The sequence below is a fragment of the Engystomops pustulosus genome, chromosome 5 (genome assembly GCF_040894005.1).
Source record: "Engystomops pustulosus chromosome 5, aEngPut4.maternal, whole genome shotgun sequence".
Taxonomy (NCBI): domain Eukaryota; kingdom Metazoa; phylum Chordata; class Amphibia; order Anura; family Leptodactylidae; genus Engystomops; species Engystomops pustulosus.
Genome location: NC_092415.1, coordinates 60,030,163 through 60,048,081, shown reverse-complemented (window position 1 = coordinate 60,048,081; position 17,919 = coordinate 60,030,163). Strand labels below are relative to the sequence as shown.

Genomic DNA, 17,919 nt, shown 5'->3' with positions numbered 1-17,919 from the left:
CTTCCATTGTTATTTGCTAAAAGGAGAAGGGAAGCCATTCAAAATTCATCCTTTAGAATTGTCTTTCCTTAAAGTGGATGTGAGGGTAGAACTTTAAAAAATGGGAATGTAGGGAATTGATAGTCTTTTAGTTCAAAAGTTTGTTTAAAGCTTCGTTTAATACTGCATTTTATTTAAATCCATTTTATTTTCGGTCATTCAAAGACCACAAACTGCCGAAAAACTAGAAAACCCCCTAAGGGACAATTTTGAGGGTGGAAGAAGGGGGAAAATGTTATATCATCCTCTCCAGAGGGTATCCCTAGCTTCAGCAGTGACTTATCTTTGGTGCTTGTGCTCCTGAAAGGTGTTGGTAAAGACATCAAAGATGTCACACGTCCAACAGATGTGATGTCAATACCGATGGAACGTCTGCAGAGGAAGCTGCTTTCCAGATCAGTAGAACATTTTCCTTAAAATCCTTCCCAAATTCTTCCCCTCAAAGAGTTTTTGGCAAAACTTTAAAAAAAAAGAAGTAGAAGTAGTTAATTGACATAAGCTTGAACACCGTTAGTGCTCCCAAATAGCTAGCCACTAGTGTTGAGCGGACGCAAACTCCAAAGTTCGGTGTTAGGTCCCCCAGACCCAAACCCAGACTTCAAATGCCTGTGATACAAATGAAATTTTAAGGGTTAATGCCACTGATCATGGGTGTTCCTGGTTGGGATCTGGGTTCAGCATACTGTTCCTACTTGACTGCTTTGGTCTCTGCCCTTCTGTTTCTTCCCCTCCTCTTTGTGGTGCTTCCTGTATCTGTCCCAAATATTGTCCAATTGACATCCCTGGTCATTTTTTCTCATATGAATAGTTAGCAGATAAAAGAAAAAAATGGAATATCCTCTATAGAGAAAATAAAATGGTCTTGCTTACCACTGATCTTTTGCAGGGTAGGACACTGTTAATAAAATGTAGTCAAGGACTTGGTAATATGTTTGCGTAGATCAACATTGTTTTGCAAGGTTAAAGAGGTTTCAAAAGCGAAACTTTAAAATGAGGCGTATTGTCATTAGCATTCAGGGTTAGATGACATTTCTGTTTTTTGTGTCTATACATGATTATTCTATAGTGTGCACTGTACATTGTGGTAGTTGATGGGCTCTGGAATGTGCCGTGCATGGTGCGTGTACTTTCTATTATTCACAGTTGTGGTTTGTATTCTGTGTAAAGTGCTCTTGTAGGAAGCAAGGCCATGTTACCGCTGACGTTTTTATATGCGCATAACACTTCGGCAGCTGCTTTGTGCATTGTAGTCGAGAAACTTTGTAACCATGGAGACGAGCCCTTTCAAACATTGTACAGATGACTCGAGCCCAGCAAAGACTGATTTGCAAAGTGCAGCCTTGTACAATGTCTAACCTCATATTAACAAAGGGCAGGATGACCCTGATATCTGCAAAGAATTCACTCACATCACCCCACATATTTACAAGGGCTAAACTAGTAACTCATGGAGTGAACCGTCTGTACTGTACATGGGACATATCCAGACGTGTAGCATAATCACATAGCAGTTTTGGGACATTTCTATTAAAAAAGCTTCCAATCTAATAAATCTATTAACATATGTCCGGCACGCTGGATAGGTGGAGGGGTGACCCCTCCCTCCTCCATAGAAATGCACGGCATACGTACCATGCACATGGGGAAAATAGTTCATGTGCTATCTTTTTCCTGTGTACTGAGCGTTACTGTGCCCCATTTGTTGTTTTGAGCGTCCATTGCCATCTATTGGTGATGTATGTACGGCCGCATGCTTGCGGCCTTACATGCGCCCCAATATGCTTGTCTGAAGGACCGCCTTTGTGTCATTTTCCAGTATTGCATTTCCTCCTGTATTATCTCTTAACTCTCTTCTTTTCTCCTGAAAAACTATGCAACCACATGATTAAGATTTTCCAATGTCCGATTGCATAGCTGCACCAAGTGTACCAAGTGATGAACCTGAGGGGGTCAGGGTTTCATCATCTGAGCCCATTTTAGCTTGGCTGTGTTTTAATTTGTTCAGTGCCTCCTTCAGCAGCCCATATTGTTCTGCCCCCATTCCAGGCAGAGAGCCGGTGACGTAATCCGGTTCTCCGTAAATACTGCACATGTGCATTGGTGTTTAACTTGTGCAGCCGACACATCTGCAGGATTTGCAGAGATGACTTACCTGACCTGTGGTATAAAACGGACATCTTATTAACATAATTCTGATTTTTTTTTTTTTAATTGAAGGTTATTTGTCGATCCCTGCTGGTTGTGTTTAAAGCGCTGTGAATGCTCTGTTTCATGTATAACATCATGTCATCTTACCTTTAAATGTACTCCGTTAGCCGCAAAAAGGTATTGCCTGTTTTCTTCACTCTTCTATTCTATCTTTGCAATGTCTAACTTTTAGACACTTTTGATCAATCTTTCCTGTAGAGTATAATGGTATATTTTTCTGTCCTGTGCATTAACCATGCACAACGTGTAAATTTTGAAACATTTCTATAATATACATTTAAATGTCTGTTCATTCTGTTTATTAAGAGTATGTTTTTTTTCACTTCAAACGGAAGCAGTGACGATCACTTAATGAATGAACTCCAATACAATAACTGTGTAAAAATGTCATTCATTACGTTTGGCACCAACTGCCCCTATATCAGCGTTGGCCAATGCCAGACAGAATTTGTGTACACCTCTTACAATACCAGCTTGAAAAAGAGGCAGTGGTAGCCTTGAAACGCATAGCTTAAAGTTTTTTTTTATCATGTTTTCTACTTCTTAGTGTACAATTTTATTGGCAACAATAAAGCAAGAAATGACTTTTTAAGATAAGAGAGTATTGACTTTTGAATCACAAGGAAGAGTGAGCACAAGAGGATGCTCCAATCTCCACTTTTTTATTTGCACATTCATTTGCTTTTTAATATCTTTCTTATTCTAATCAAATAACAAAAAGGGAGTCAAATTCTGCCTTTGTTGATCAATCTACCCTGTTCTAGAAAAATAATAAAAGTAGATAATAGTGTACCTGGCATCAAACTCCATTGAGTTTTGTAGGTGTTGGCTTCAATGAGTCCTTGTGTTATCAAGTCATTCCTCAAGTCATACTCCCTCCTCCCCCTCCTTCCTGCTCTCTCCTTCTCCTCCCTCATGCCTTCGTGAGCTTACCGCTGCAAGCAGATCACACGCTTGGGCAGTAGGTCCTTCAATCTGTTGTGCACAGTGAAGACAAGTCGCCCCTGTCAACACTCGCTGCCCTTAACATATTGCCAGAATGACCCAATGACACAGGGACTTGGTGCATTTAAGTTGACGCCCACATGACTCAATGGAGTTTGCTGGAATGGAACAATGGAAGTACTTTTTTTTTTTTACGCCCTATTTTAAATTACTGGTGCAGGTAAGATTGATTAACAAAAGCAGAATTGGACTCTGTAGTTAAAAAGGCTCGTAGAACCTGTCATCAATTGAAAATATCAAATCCAGATGACTGGTTCCTTTTAACCTATTCATAGTCTGAGATATATGTGTTACATACAGTGAGTAGTAAATGAAAAGCACAGACGTTCTTGTCATCTTGATTCTCGCGCTTTTCGCTTAATTGCTGTTTACATACAATGAAGAAGATGTCTCCATAATATCTTGTGCTCTAATGATGAAATAGGGAATGTCATACTGACATTATCAGTAGGTTTTTCTGTAAAAGACAGAATCCTCTTAGTCTGTTACACTGCAGGGGTCACTTTGCTTCAGTGTTCCTCTCTGGTGGAGTATATGAATATCTGATCTTTTCATATGTTATAAGATGGCAAAAAATGTAAAATGAAAATATACACGTGATTTATTTATGTGAAAAATGCAAGGATTAAACATGATATATGTGTAATATTGTATGATGAAGCATATATATATATATATTAATAAGCGAGATCCCTGCTCTATCCGGCAGCGCAAGAGGGGTGGGTTCAGTTAATATGGGTTACCATTAATCTTCCCAGTATATGTGAATAATCTTCTAGCCAAGGTGGCTGTGCCCCCAGAGAGATAAAAGGTTATAGTCCCCTTGGCTAGTATGACCTAATTCACAAAAAACTTTTCAGTCCATAGGGAGCATTTGTGTAGGTTTGTACGTCAGTTTTGCACCACCTATACGCCTGTGCGTTAGCTATGACCTGCCCTGTTCAGGGTCTGGTGTAGAATTTGGCAGGCAGCGCAGCTGCCCACTGGATGTAACAGGTCACCGGAGCCTCCTGATTTATTTGGCGTGGTGGAAGGGGCTTTGTTTAATCATGCGCTGGTGCACAATACCCTAGCATATAAGCAATAACTCCCTAATATGTTTAAAACTGGTGAAAAGATTTGAAAATATCAAATATGTCACAAGCATTTTGTACTTGGTGACAGCTTCTCTTTAAAGCTGTGATGGACAATGATGGCAGGCGCTTTCTATGTACCCCCTTGGCAATATTATGTTTTAAAAAGATTAAGCAACAGGTCTGGGATATAACATTTCCTTTCATATGGCACTTTGTCTCTACGGCTCATTGACCACAAGTAGCAAATCACCTGTAGTTAAGAATCGGTGATCTGATATTTCTTTATTACAAAGGTCACCCAGCAGATGAAAATGTGACCCAGCTGTCCTGAGCTCCCTGATCCTGCTCTTACAGCGAGATGAAATGATTTCAGGATTTCACAGTAGTCGTGTGTTAGAGCCCTTGAATTGGAATGAACACTTGTGGCAAACCAGTGTAATGCCACATGATCCACATCCCAAGGTGGTGACGAGCTGTTACTGTCACAGTATATGTCCTTAGCCTTTAACCTGATCGTTGTGTACTAATTGTTCTGTCCTTTTCAGTATTGTTTTGTTCCAATCATTCAGGAAGCCTTTAAAACATTGTCACCTCCTGCTCGGGAGGACTCTGATGACTCTATTGAAAAATTGAAAAGTCACCTGTGTAGGCGGTAAAATCCTCATTCCATGTTTCTAAATGAAAACCGATAAATCAGACCTATTGAAGCCTCTGACTGTATTGTTGGCAATCTCAAGGGCGCTTATTTCAAATGATTTCCTGCCTATAAATAGCATAGGCTGTTGATGAAATCCTTGAAATTAATTTGCTGTCTTCTTTTTAATGAAATCCTCCACTTTTTCATCTTCCGAAAGCTAAAAGAAGATTGATTTTTGTTGTTCTTCTTCACTGTCTTCTACTTTGTTTTTGCGCAGAGGTTTTGAAAGAATTTGTCAAGCCAGATGTGGAACGCTTGGAGCTGTTTGCCCGTAACCTGCAGCCGGGATGGACTAGCTGGGGCAATGAGGTGCTCAAATTCCAGCACATGGATTATTTAATTCCCCCAGAGACTGGAAAGTGACCCGTGTCTATTAGCTTTCCAGGAGTTTTTTATACATTAGAATGGCTTTTTATTACCAAGAGCACACTTTAGGGATCTGTCTAAATAGAAATGGACATGTTGCAATAAGAAATCCGTGGCGTGGGTGACTCCTCGTGTACAACCTGAATTCTATTGTCTTAAGATGGATAAATTGTCCTTTGGTTAGCTGCAGATAGCTTTACTGCGAAATGAAAAAGAAGATTGTGTCCAAACCCTTTATTTACCACAGTGCAGCCTCGTTTCCTGGCAGCAGAAAGGTTAATTGTCTAGCCTAGAAGGGAATAGAAACAAAAACCTGCAGAAAATAGATGCTGTGCCCACATAACCATCGCAATGTTACCACAAAATACTGGATATTTCCCGGATGTATTCAATTTTATCACATTGTATTTTCCAAGGTTCAAGGAATAACACGTTAATCTTGTCAGCAGTCCATATTTATACACCTCGATTTATTTTGGCGACAAACTATAAGGCCATTGTGTGATAAAGTGTGTGGATATTAATAAGCTACATTACTGATGGACCATGTCACCTCCTATGACACAGTACTAGCAAACTATACTATATTCTGGTCTTTCTGGGAAATGGTGATTTAACAATTGGTTATTAACATATACCATGTCGCGTAGTACGGCAATATGGCAATGCTTTTGTTCATACATTGCCAGTAGCAAAAACAGAGGATCAATAAAATGTTGATTAAAAAAATATTTTTTGGGAGATCGGGAGAGCTTGTGGATTCTATTCAAAGGGAGTCTACCAGCTATAAAATGACAAAAAACAGGACTGTGTAGGACACCTTATACGTTTTTATGACATAACTATTTTCTAGTGATCTTTATGCAAATCAGCTTCTTTGTCCCTCCCCCCCAGGGGTGGGACCATGTTGTAATTCCACACATTATTTCTATGGGAGTTGTGATTGAATACATAGAAATAAAACACTGCTGCAACACTATTGGACATGGGTTTACCTGCAGTTCACATTTAAGCTCATTTGAATAGAAATAAAACAGAATTTTCTCACTAGGTAACAGGATACTGTATACATGTATATCTGTATACGGTATTCTCTATAACAGGTGCCTTTTTATTAGCACTTAAAACTGGCTTGAATAATGTCAGGACAAAATAAAGAAATCTTTCTTAAACTGGTATTTGGTTAAGATTGTCCCTATTTTGTCCTGACTGGGTCTGCTCCTGTTCTTGTCACTAGATATATTTCTGAGGCCACATTACAAGTATTAAGCTGACAGCAGTATGGTTTATTTTTACCATAGCATATATTTTCCTGCGCAAAAATATGGACCATTGTTAATTTATTGGGTTACACCTTTTAATAACCACTCGAAATTAATCATAAGCAGACCCCAAAATATGTGACATATATATACATGTATTGCTAGAAAGACTAAAAGGAATAAATGGAGGGAACGTGATTAGAGTATCCAGCCTCTCACTGCCGTTTTCAGCTTCCATCCGTCAGAGGGGACGGTGTACCACCCACTGTTCATTAAAATGGTATTAAATGTCTCCTAATACCTTGGTGACAATATGTAGGCAAAATACATGTGTCAGTGCAATAAAGAGCAGCAAATTGTGAATGATATTGCAGGGCTGTAACTATTATTCTTCTGAACAAAGATATAATTGCTACAGATGGAAATATGGATGACATATTGATGTGTTGGATGTCAGTTTTATTTTATTTTTTTTAATCATTTTTATACTTTTATATGCTCATAATACTATTACTACTGAAATTTGTGTATTCATCTATTGTGATATTTTAATGGAAGATAAAATAAATTGAATGTTGTACTACATTTGTGTTGTTTTTTCGTTACTTATAAAGCGCCATATAATTCTCCACCATTGTAAATGCTCACATATTCTCTTGCTTTTTAAGCCAGTCACACTTTTTGAATTTAAACACATTACCATATGCCTAATACTCCATAAAACTGGAGTGTAGGGCAAGATAATTGCTCTCCAGTTACATTAGCTTAAATGGTTCTCTGGAAGGCAAGTTCTTGCGGCTACCACCCTAATCTCTTAACTGATCCCAATGGGCCTTCAGTGCTGACATGTTAATAGCAAATCTAACCTCTGGGCAAATCTTATGCTTTAAAGGAAACCTACCAGTTGAAATGGTAGGTGTAAGCTGGTGCTGGAGCTTACCTTCGTTATTGTCCTTAACCGCTGTATCGCAGTTTAAACACTTTTTAATGTTTATATCTGAAGCACCTTCGGCGCACCAAGCGCGCCTACGTAGGAAGTGCAGGAGAGCTGGTGAAGTCAAGTGTGCACGGTCAAGCGCTTGGTGCGCCAAAGGTGCTTCAGATATAAACATTGAAAACTGTTTAAACCACGATACAGCGGTTTAGGACAATAACGAAAGTAAGCCTGAGCTGGTGCTCGGTATTTGCATCTAACACCTACCATTTCAAGTGGTAGGTTTCCTTTAAACTGTGACTGTTGAGACCAGGATTTGGCATAGACGTCACATGCAGAATGAACTTCATGCACCGCCTATTCTCGGCTATCTGTCAGTGCCATAAAGATGAATAGAGCAGCCGGTGCATGCCTGACTGTCCGATCTCATCAGGGGTACAGCGGTCCCCCATTCTCGTGATAAGCTGGTTCCCATCACGGAGCCCCCCAGCGATCAGCAAGTTGGCCTATATCCTGTGGATAGGGGCTAACCTGTTGTCACTGTGAAACCCCTCAAACTTGTCTTTATCTCAATCACATAGATTCAATATCAAGTATAGATAGATAGATGGATAGCGAGATATATATATATATATATTTTTAATTCTTATTATTTTGTAGACAATTTGCTTCAGTTAGCATAACAGCTGGTCATCAGGATTACACTTGTCACCTAATGACAGTTTCCCATAGCCTTTTTAGTACTAAATCCCAATCTGCTTTTATAATTAAAGGAAACCGGTCATCAGAAATTGCTCTAATAAACCACTACCAGTATTTTGTCAAGCAGCTCAGAAGTTTCTAGATGTTTCTTTCATTGTCCATTGTGGCATCATCCAGAAAATCAACTTTGAAGTTAGTTAGGTGGCGGAGAGTTTAACATTGAAGTCAAGGTTTCCAGAATTAGAATGCCCTCTTAACTGTAATTGATGGCCCTGCATCCAAGGACATCATTGATCAGATCTCCTTTCCAGCGCATGATGTCAATCACATGGTAGGAGGTTTCAGAGGCATGGAGAGCTTGACTTCAATGTTAAACTCTCTGCCTTCCTGACTTTGTACATCTAACTTCAAAGTTGATTTTCTGGATGATGTCACCAAGCTGGGTCTTGAAGGAAACATGATCTAGATGCTGTATACCTGCTTGACAACATACTGCCAGTGGTTTATTAGCCCAATTTCTGATTACAGGTTCCCTTTAACATTACTGTTTCCACTCATTTTGAAAAGTTGATAAGTGTACCTGGCTCCCATCCAGCAAGGAGGGTCATGTCTACGGGAGGGAGGGAGAAAAAAAAAAGAACTAGCAGAGCAGAGAGCAGATAATATTGATGACAACACAGGAACTCAGCCACCCCATAACTTAATTCAGTTTGCTGCCAGGGAGCCATATATACTTTTAAATATGAATGGGAGCAGTAATGCTAATTCTAAAATCAAGATAAGGAAATGCAGTGTGTATAGAAAGTATGCAGACATTTTTCACTCTTTGTTTCATTGCAGCAAATTGGTAAGATCCCAAAAAGTTTTTTTTGCTCACTAATGTACACTCTTGACAGAAAAAAACAAATGTAGAAGTGTAGATACTTTTGCTTATTTATTAAACAAGAAAAACTGAAATATTACATGGACATAAGTATTCAGACCCTTTGCTCAGTATTTAGTAGCAACACCTTTTGAACTAGTGCCGCCATGAGTCGTCTTGGGAATGATGCAAGTTTTTCACACCCGGATTTGGGTATCCTCTAACATTCCTCCTTGCAGAGATCCTCTCCAGTTCCCTTAAGGTTGGTTGGTGAACGTTGATCGATGCCATGTTCAAATCTCTCCAGAGATGCTCAATTGTGTTTAGGTCCCATGGTTGTTCTGAAGCCACTGTTTTGTTATTTGTTTCTGTGTGTTTAGGATCATTGTCTTGTTGGAAGGTGAACCTTCAGCACAGTCTGAGGGCCAGAGCACTCTGGAAGAGGTTTTCATCCAGGATGTTTCTGTACTTGGCCGCATTCATCTTTCCTTCAAATGTAATCAGTCGTCCTGTTCCTGCAGCTGAAAAATACCCCCAAAGCATGACCCTTCCACCAACATGTTTCACTGTTGGGATTATATTTGGCAGGTGATGAGCAATTCTTGGTTTTCTCCACACATACCGCTTAGAATTATCACCAAAAAGTTTCATCTTCATCTCATCAGATGAGAGAATCTTATTTCTAAGTTGAGGAGACATTTTTTTTTAGAAACCGTATACAAGTTTTCATGTATCTTGAGTAGAGGCTTTCTTCGGCAAACTCTGCCATAAAGCCTCGACTGGTGGAGGGCTGCCATGATAGTTGACTTTGTGGAAGTTGAATCTCTGGAGCTCGACCAGAGTGATCTTGGGGTTCTTCGTTACCTCTCTCACAAAGGCTCTTCTCCCACAATTGCTTAGTTTGGCCGGACAGCAAGGTCGAGGAAGAGTCTTGGTCTTCCCAAACTTCTTCCATTTTAGGATTATGGAGGCCACTGTACTCTTGGGTACCTTAAGTGGTGCAGAAATTCTTTTGTAAGCTTGGATAGATCTGCACCTTGCCACAATTTTGTCTCTGAGCTCCTTGGGCCGTTCCTTAGACCTCATGATTCTCATGTTCCCGGACATGCAGTGTGAGCTGTAAACTCTTATATGGACAGGTGAATACCTTTCCTAATCGGGTACATTCAGTTTGATTAAACTCAGCTGGTTTCCAATAAAGGTGTAGAACCATTTCAATGAACATCATAAGAAAAGATTAGTTAAATATGAATGTCACAGGGTCTGAATACTTATGACCATGGGATATTTGTTTTTCTTGTTTATTAAATTCGAAAATATATCTGCATTTGTTTAGTTTTTTTTGTCAAGATAGGGCTAATTTTTTGATCTTACCAATTGTCTGCAATTGAACAAAGAGTGAGCAATTTAAGGAGGTCTGAATCTTTTACATACCCACTGTAGTATTACATTGTACACTCACCGGCCACTTTATTCACCTGTCCAACTGCTCGTTAACACTTAATTTCTAATCAGCCAATCACATGGCGGCAACTCAGTCCATTTAGGCATGTAGACATGGTCAAGACAATCTCCTGCAGTTCAAACCAAGCATCAATATGGGGAGGAAAGGTGATTTGAGTGCCTTTGAACGTGGCATGGTTGTTGGTGCCAGAAGGGCTGGTCTGAGTATTTCAGAAAATGCTGATCTACTGGGATTTTCACGCACAACCATCTCTAGGGTTTACAGAGAATGGTCCGAAAAAGAAAAAACATCCAGTGAGCGGCAGTTCTGTGGGCAGAAATGCCTTGTTGATGCCAGAGGTCAGAGGAGAATGGCAGACTGGTTCGAGCTGATAGAAAGGCAACAGTGACTCAAATCGCCGCCCGTTACAACCAAGGTAGGCAGAAGAGCATCTCTGAACACACAGTACGTCCAACTTTGAGGCAGATGGGCTACAGCAGCAGAAGACCACACCAGGTGCCACTCCTTTCAGCTAAGAACAGGAAACTGAGGCTACAATTTGCACAAGCTCATCGAAATTGGACAGTAGAAGATTGGAAAAATGTTGCCTGGTCTGATGAGTCTCGATTTCTGCTGACATTCGGATGGTAGGGTCAGAATTTGGCGTCAACAACATGAAAGCAGGGATCCATCCTACCTTGTATCAATGGTTCAGGCTGGTGGCGGTGGTGTCATGGTGTGGGGAATATTTTCTTGGCACTCTTTGGGCCCCTTGGTACCAATTGAGCATTGTTGCAACGCCACAGCCTACCTGAGTATTGTTGCTGACCATGTCCCATCTTGAACATGACAATGAGTTCACTGTACTCAAATTGCCTCCACAGTCACCAGATCTCAATCCAATAGAGCATCTTTGGGATGTGGTGAAATGGGAGATTCGCATCATGGATGTGCAGCCGACAAATCTGCGGCAACTGTGTGATGCCATCATGTCAATATGGACCGAAATCTCTGAGGAATACTTCCAGCACCATCTATGCCACGAAGAATTGAGGCAGTTCTGAAGGCAAAAGAACTGCATGGTGTACCTAATAAAGTGGCCGGTGAGTGTATGTGTCATAATACTATATATTATAAAATTTATAAAAAAGTATTGATGTCTAAAAATGTCTACAGGAAGCTGCTATTAGATAAAAATGTGTGATCCTGATTCTAGGTTCCCTTTAACCCCTTTCCGACGCGCGCCTTACTAGTACGGCTCCCGGTGCATGGTGAGGGCTCGCGTCCGAGCCCTCTCCATAGCCGGTAAGTCTTTGCTGCATATTGCCGCGGACCGTCTCTCCCCGATGACGTCACTGGGAGCGGCGATCCGTCGCCATGGTAGCCTCGGGTGTTCCGAATACCCGAGGCTACTTCGTTTTAAACCATGCATCACAATGTGCTAATTGCACATTGTAATGAATGGGGAGTAAAATCCACATATACTGCCATACAGTAGTATGGCAGTATATGATAGGATAAATCAGACTACCTAGGGTTAAAGTACCCTAAGGAGTCTGAAAAATTGTAAAAGTAAAAATAAAAAAAAGTTATAAAAAAAATATAAATAAAAAAATATATATAAAAAAAATATATATAATAAAAAAACCTAAAAATTCAAATCACCCCCCTTTCCCTAGAACTGATATAAATATAAATAAACAGTAAAAATCATAAACACATTAGGTATCGCAGTGTCCGAAAATGTCCGATCTATCAAAATATAATAACGGTTTTTCACTGCGTTTAACCCCGTAACGGAAAATAGCGCCCAAATTCGAAAATGGCATTTTTTTGCCATTTTGAAAAATATAAAAAGTGATCAAAAGGTCGCACAGTCCCAAAAATTATAGTAATGAAAACACCATCAAAATTAGCAAAAAATGACACTACCCACAGCTCCGTACACCAAAGTATGAAAAAGTTATTGGCGCCAGAAGATGGCAAAATAAAAAAAAATATTTTGTTCAGGAGGTTTTAATTTTTTTAAATGTATGAAAACATTATAAAACCTATACAAATTTGGTATCCATGTGATCGTACCGACCCAAAGAATAAAGTAGAAATGTCATTTGGGACGCAGAGTGAAAGCTGTAAAATCCAAGCCCACAAGAAAACGTCGCAAATGTGGTTTTTCACCATTTTCACTGCATTTGGAATTTTTTCCCCGCTTCCCAGTACACGCCATGGAACATTAAATACCGTCACTATGAAGTGCAATTTGTTACGCAGAAAATAAGCTATAACACAGCTCTTTATGTGGAAAAATAAAAAAGTTATAGATTTTTGAAGTTGGTGAGTGAAAAATGGAAGTGAAAAAACTAAAAAAAGCCAAGTCGTTAAGGGGTTAAAGGGTTTTTCAAGCCTACATGAAAAAGCAATGGTAGTGTGAAGCAGGCAGGAGAGAAAGAAGTTAAACTTAACAGGATCCCCATTACAGTCCATCTGTAGACTCTAGAAGCTGGAAAGGTTACAGTACAGCTGAACATCACCTTTACCTCTTTACCGCTGCAGCGATCACCTTGCCTTTAACACATTTGGCCTGTGTGGAAGTGTCAACAGATGGCCCAGACATTGCATGAACAAGAACTTTTGCTCCTCTTTACCCCTGAAATATTCTAAATTCTACCTATTTTCTTCCTAAAATACTTTTAAAATGTGAATTATCTTCCTTATTTTCCATACATGTCATAGAAAGTTTTATTGCTCTTCCCTTCAGCCTTCTCTGCCCTCCAGTGGAATGTTTGAAATAAAACTATGGTAAAGAACATGTTTGAAAGTGAAACATTTCCTATTAATGTTTTTAAAGATGAAAGCAAAATCATATTTTTGATATATAACGAGAAAATATATTTTAGGCCTCCTCAAGGCCATGTCTCAAAAATCTGCAGCCTATGCAAGTCTGTCACGTTCAGGTGACATCTCTTGTCATCTACTGTAACTCTAGTAAAAGTAATAAAAAGTACCTAGATCTATGGAAGGTTCCTTACAAATAATATGTTGAAAGATTCATGTAGCTGAATATTTTAAATAAAGCAAATATTCTACATACATACCGTATATACTCGAGTATAAGCCGACCCGAGTATAAGCCGAGGCCCCTAATTTTACCACAAAAACTGGGAAAACCTATTGACTCGAGTATAAGCCGAGGGTGGAAAATGCATTGGTCACAGCCTCCCCAGTATTTAGCCTGCCAGCCCTTTCCCCAGTTTACAGCCTGCTAGCCCCTTGCCCCGGTATACAGCCAGCCAGCCCCTTGCCCCAGTATACAGCGTGCCAGCCCCCTGCCCCAGTATACAGCCTGGCAGCCCCCTGCCTCCAGTATACAGCCTGCCAGCCCTCTGCCCCAGTATACAGCCTGCCAGCGGCCCCTGCCCCTGTAAATAGCCGCTCCCCCGTCCCCCATGGTAGAAGTAGTTGATTAAAAAAATAAATAAATCTAAACTCACCTTTCCAACGGCCCCCTCAGGTCTTCTGCGAGACGCACAGCTCTGATGTCAACAGACATCAAGCGTGTGTGCCGGCTGCCGGCACACACAATACCATGTGACGTCTCACGGAGCTGCTGCTGCCGGGCGGATCGCGCAGAAGACCTGAGGGGGCCGCCGGAAAGGTGAGTTTAGATTCATTTATTTTTTTAATCAACTATATCTACCACGGAGGACGGGGGAGCGGTGCCCGCCGGAAAGGTGAGTTTAGATTTATTTATTTTTTTAATCAACTATCTCTACAACGGGGGAGTGGTGCCCGGGACGGGGGAGCGGTGCCCGCCGGAAAGGTGAGTTTTGAGTTATTTATTTTTTTGACTCGAGTATAAGCTGAGTTTGAGTTTTTCAGCACATTTTTAGTGCTGAAAAACTCGGCTTATACTCCAGTATATACACTAGTAAATGTGCAACACTCTGTAAATAAGCAGCAAGCTTAATAAATAAATGGTAGACTCCGTGACCTGTTAAAAGTTATGTCTGCCCTACAATGGAAAAATATCCTGTATACAGGTGGTCCTCTACTTAAGGACACCCGACTTACAGACGACCCCTAGTTAAAGACAGACCCCTCTGCCCACTATGACCTCTGGTGAAGCTCTCTGGATGTTTTCCTATAGTCCCGTATTGCAATGATCAGCTGTAAGGTGTCTGTAATGAAGCTTTATTGATAATCCTTGGTCCCATTACAGCAAAAAAATGTGAAACTCCAAGTGTCACTGGGTCAAAAAAAAATGTCACGGACTACAATTATAAAATATACAGTTTCGACTTACATACAAATTCAACTTAAGAACAAACCTATGGACCTATGGATCTTGCACGTAAGGGGGATTGCCTGTATTACACGAAAAGGTAATTGTTGTGCTAATAGAACAATTGCTGAAAGCTGTATCGTATTCAAAGGAACTGAAATAATTGGTAATAATTACACCTACATTTTATGGAAGGGTACACCAGAGGCTCTATAAATTGTCATTAACTATCTAAACCATAACCCGGATGATTTCTGTTTTACTTCTGTTATAAATGAAACATCGGAAAACTATTATTGGAAATGCTACATTAAATGCTGTGATAGCAGTCATCCTGAGCAAGACTGCGCTTTTACTCCAATTCTAATTTCAAACGTGAATGTTTACAGATGTGCAGTTACACTCTAAATTGCGCTGAACACTTAATTTATACCCATATAATTGATGTAATCCCATAAAGTGATGATATATTGTACCACTTGCTATTTATAATGTATGGGGTGTATCATCGGAGCTGTAAAGGAAATCTGTCACTAAAAAACTGATCAAACTGCGATTGCCTTTTTGAAGATCATGTTTTCCGTAATCCAGGCATTCATAAGTAATCAATATTCCTCTAGGTTTTTCAGTGGGAAAAAAAGTTTTAAAAATTAAAGCTCCACCAAGCATTTGGATCTGCTCATCACTTGCTCTGGCCTGCAGCTATTGATGACACCCTTTAGGCAGTATCATGAGCATGGCTCATTGATGCTAGACTACTATTTATGCTGCCTCACACACTAGGTCAGTTAGTGGCACAGATATTATTGGCATCTAGTACCATACAGGATACAATCTACTACACCAGGAAGAGGACTTCATTACTACTTCTCGCATCCACTGCTGAAATTACAGTCAAATGTCTTTGGGTACATACAAAACATTGTGTTTTGATACTCAGTACAAATGCATCAGACAAAACTCATGATCAATTGTATGCGTATAAGTTACTTGTATACCGTACATACTCGAGTATAAGGCAAGTTTTTAAGCACAAAAACTGGGCAGGCTGTATACTACAGGGGGCTGGGCATGCTATATGCTAGAGGGGGCTGGCAGGCTATATATTACAGGGGCTGGCTATATACTAGGAGGCTGTGTCCAATGCAATTCTCACCCTCAGCTTATACTCGAGTCAATAGGTTAAATTAGGGGTCTCGGTTTATACTCAGGTCGGCTTATACTTGAATATATACAGTAACTACATGTGATTTGCCATTTTAAAATTTATAATGATTAACCCCTTCCCGACATTTGACGTACTATTACTGCATGGCGGGAGGTGCGTTCCCGCAAAATGCAGTAATAGTACGTCAAGCTTCTGGCGCCGGATCCTGAACGGAGCTGGCGCCAAAAGCTGCGGTGTCGGATATATATTATAGCCGACACCTGCCTCTAACACCCTCGATTGGAGATTTCTCCGATCGCAGGTGTTAACCCCTGACACGTGTCAGGGGCATTTAGCTGGAATCGGACACCCCCATCACGCCCCCCCCCCGGAGCTGCGCGATCCTCCTTCTGGGAGCCGGGGCCTGCCTTCTGTGACACACTGAGCATGCACTGTATTAGGTGAAGAATAGCTTGAACAAGTGATCAGTGGATCGCTTGTTCAAGCTAACCTGTAAAAGTAAAGAAAAAAAAGTAAAAAACACTAATTAAACACACTTTTGAATAAAAAGAATTAATTAAATAAAGTTAAAGTCCCCTAAACACAAACATTCCCTATACACATCTAATAAAGTGAAAAAACCTGAAAATCACCAAAATACCCCACATATTTGGTATTGCCGCGTCCGTAACAATCTGTACAATAATCAGAAACATTATTGGACCTGTACGGTGAAAGCCGTAAATACAAAACGTGAAAAACTCGCCAAAAATGTAAATTTTCATAAAATCCCTTCACAAAAATGTTCCAAAAAGTGATTAAAAAAAAGTTATGTGCACCAAAATGGTACCACTGAAAAGGACAACTCAACACGTAAAAAAAAAGCCCTAAACTAGCACTGTCAACCAAAAAATATTAAAGTTATATCTCCGAAAAGATGGCAATGCAAAAACAAATGAGATTTTCTTTATAATCGTTTTTTTCCTGTAAAATATATAAAAAACTATATAAATGCGGTATCACCGTAATCGTAGTGACCTATAGAATAAAGATAATATAGTATTTTTAGTGTACGGTGTACGACCCCCAAAATATACAAAAAAAAGAACCCAAAATTGACAATTTTCTTTTCCTCCATACATTAAAGAGTTAATAAAATCTCATCAAAAAGCTACAGGCCCACTAAAATGAAGTATTTGTAAAGTGCATCTCATGTCGCAAAAAATAAACCCTTATTTGTTAAAATTGACATAAAAATAAAGATTGTATAGCCAATAAAAAGTGACAATACATAATCTGCTCTGAATGGCGCAGCTTCCCTTCGATGCCCTGGTGTGTGCCCATACAGCAGGTTACCACCACATATGGGGTATTGTTATACACGGGAGGGATTGGGGATCAGATTTTGCGGAGCGTTTTGGTATTTTATCCACTGAGAATTTGTACATTTTATGAAAAACACATTAATTTAGTAAAAAAAAAAAATTTCAAAATTGCATCCAATTTTGTTTTAACCCCTGTAAACCAATTAAAGGGTTAGCAAACTTCATAAAAGTTGTTTTATGTACGTTGAGGGGTGTAGTTTCTATAATGGAGTAATTTATGGGGTTTTACTATTATTTAGGCCTCTCAAAGTGACTTCAAACCTGAGCAGGTCCCTCAATAGCAGGATTTTGGTTTTTTTATGAAAATGTGAAAAATCGCACCTAACGTTCAAAGCCCCATAACATCTTACAAAAATGATAGTATGTATGAAAAACGACAAAGGCATAAAGTAGACATTCAGTGAATGTTAGTTATTACGTTTTTTGGTGTTATGACTCGTGTGTGGAAAAAATAGAACATTTTGAATTTTGAAAATTGAGAATTTTTCCAAATTTTCACCAAATATCTGA

General features: G+C 39.7%; 1 protein-coding gene across 9 annotated transcripts in view; it reads left to right on the top strand.

Moving 5' to 3' along the window:
* Positions 1-17,919, top strand: part of METTL4 (methyltransferase 4, N6-adenosine) — a 168,293-nt gene that overhangs the window by 91,903 nt on the left and 58,471 nt on the right. Inside the window, exon 9 of one of the 9 annotated variants that reach the window (XR_011855728.1) lies at positions 5,243-5,313. The exons of 5 other annotated variants lie outside the window; for them this stretch is intronic. Coding sequence is in view for 3 of the 4 variants with exons in the window: in XM_072152122.1 (XP_072008223.1) it covers positions 5,243-5,388 (146 nt within the window). In the remaining variant the exon portion in view is untranslated. Of the gene's footprint in view, positions 1-4,621; positions 5,203-5,242; positions 7,239-17,919 lie in introns of those variants that run through there. 3 more of the 9 variants (XM_072152122.1, XM_072152123.1, XM_072152124.1) reach the window with 3 other exon arrangements.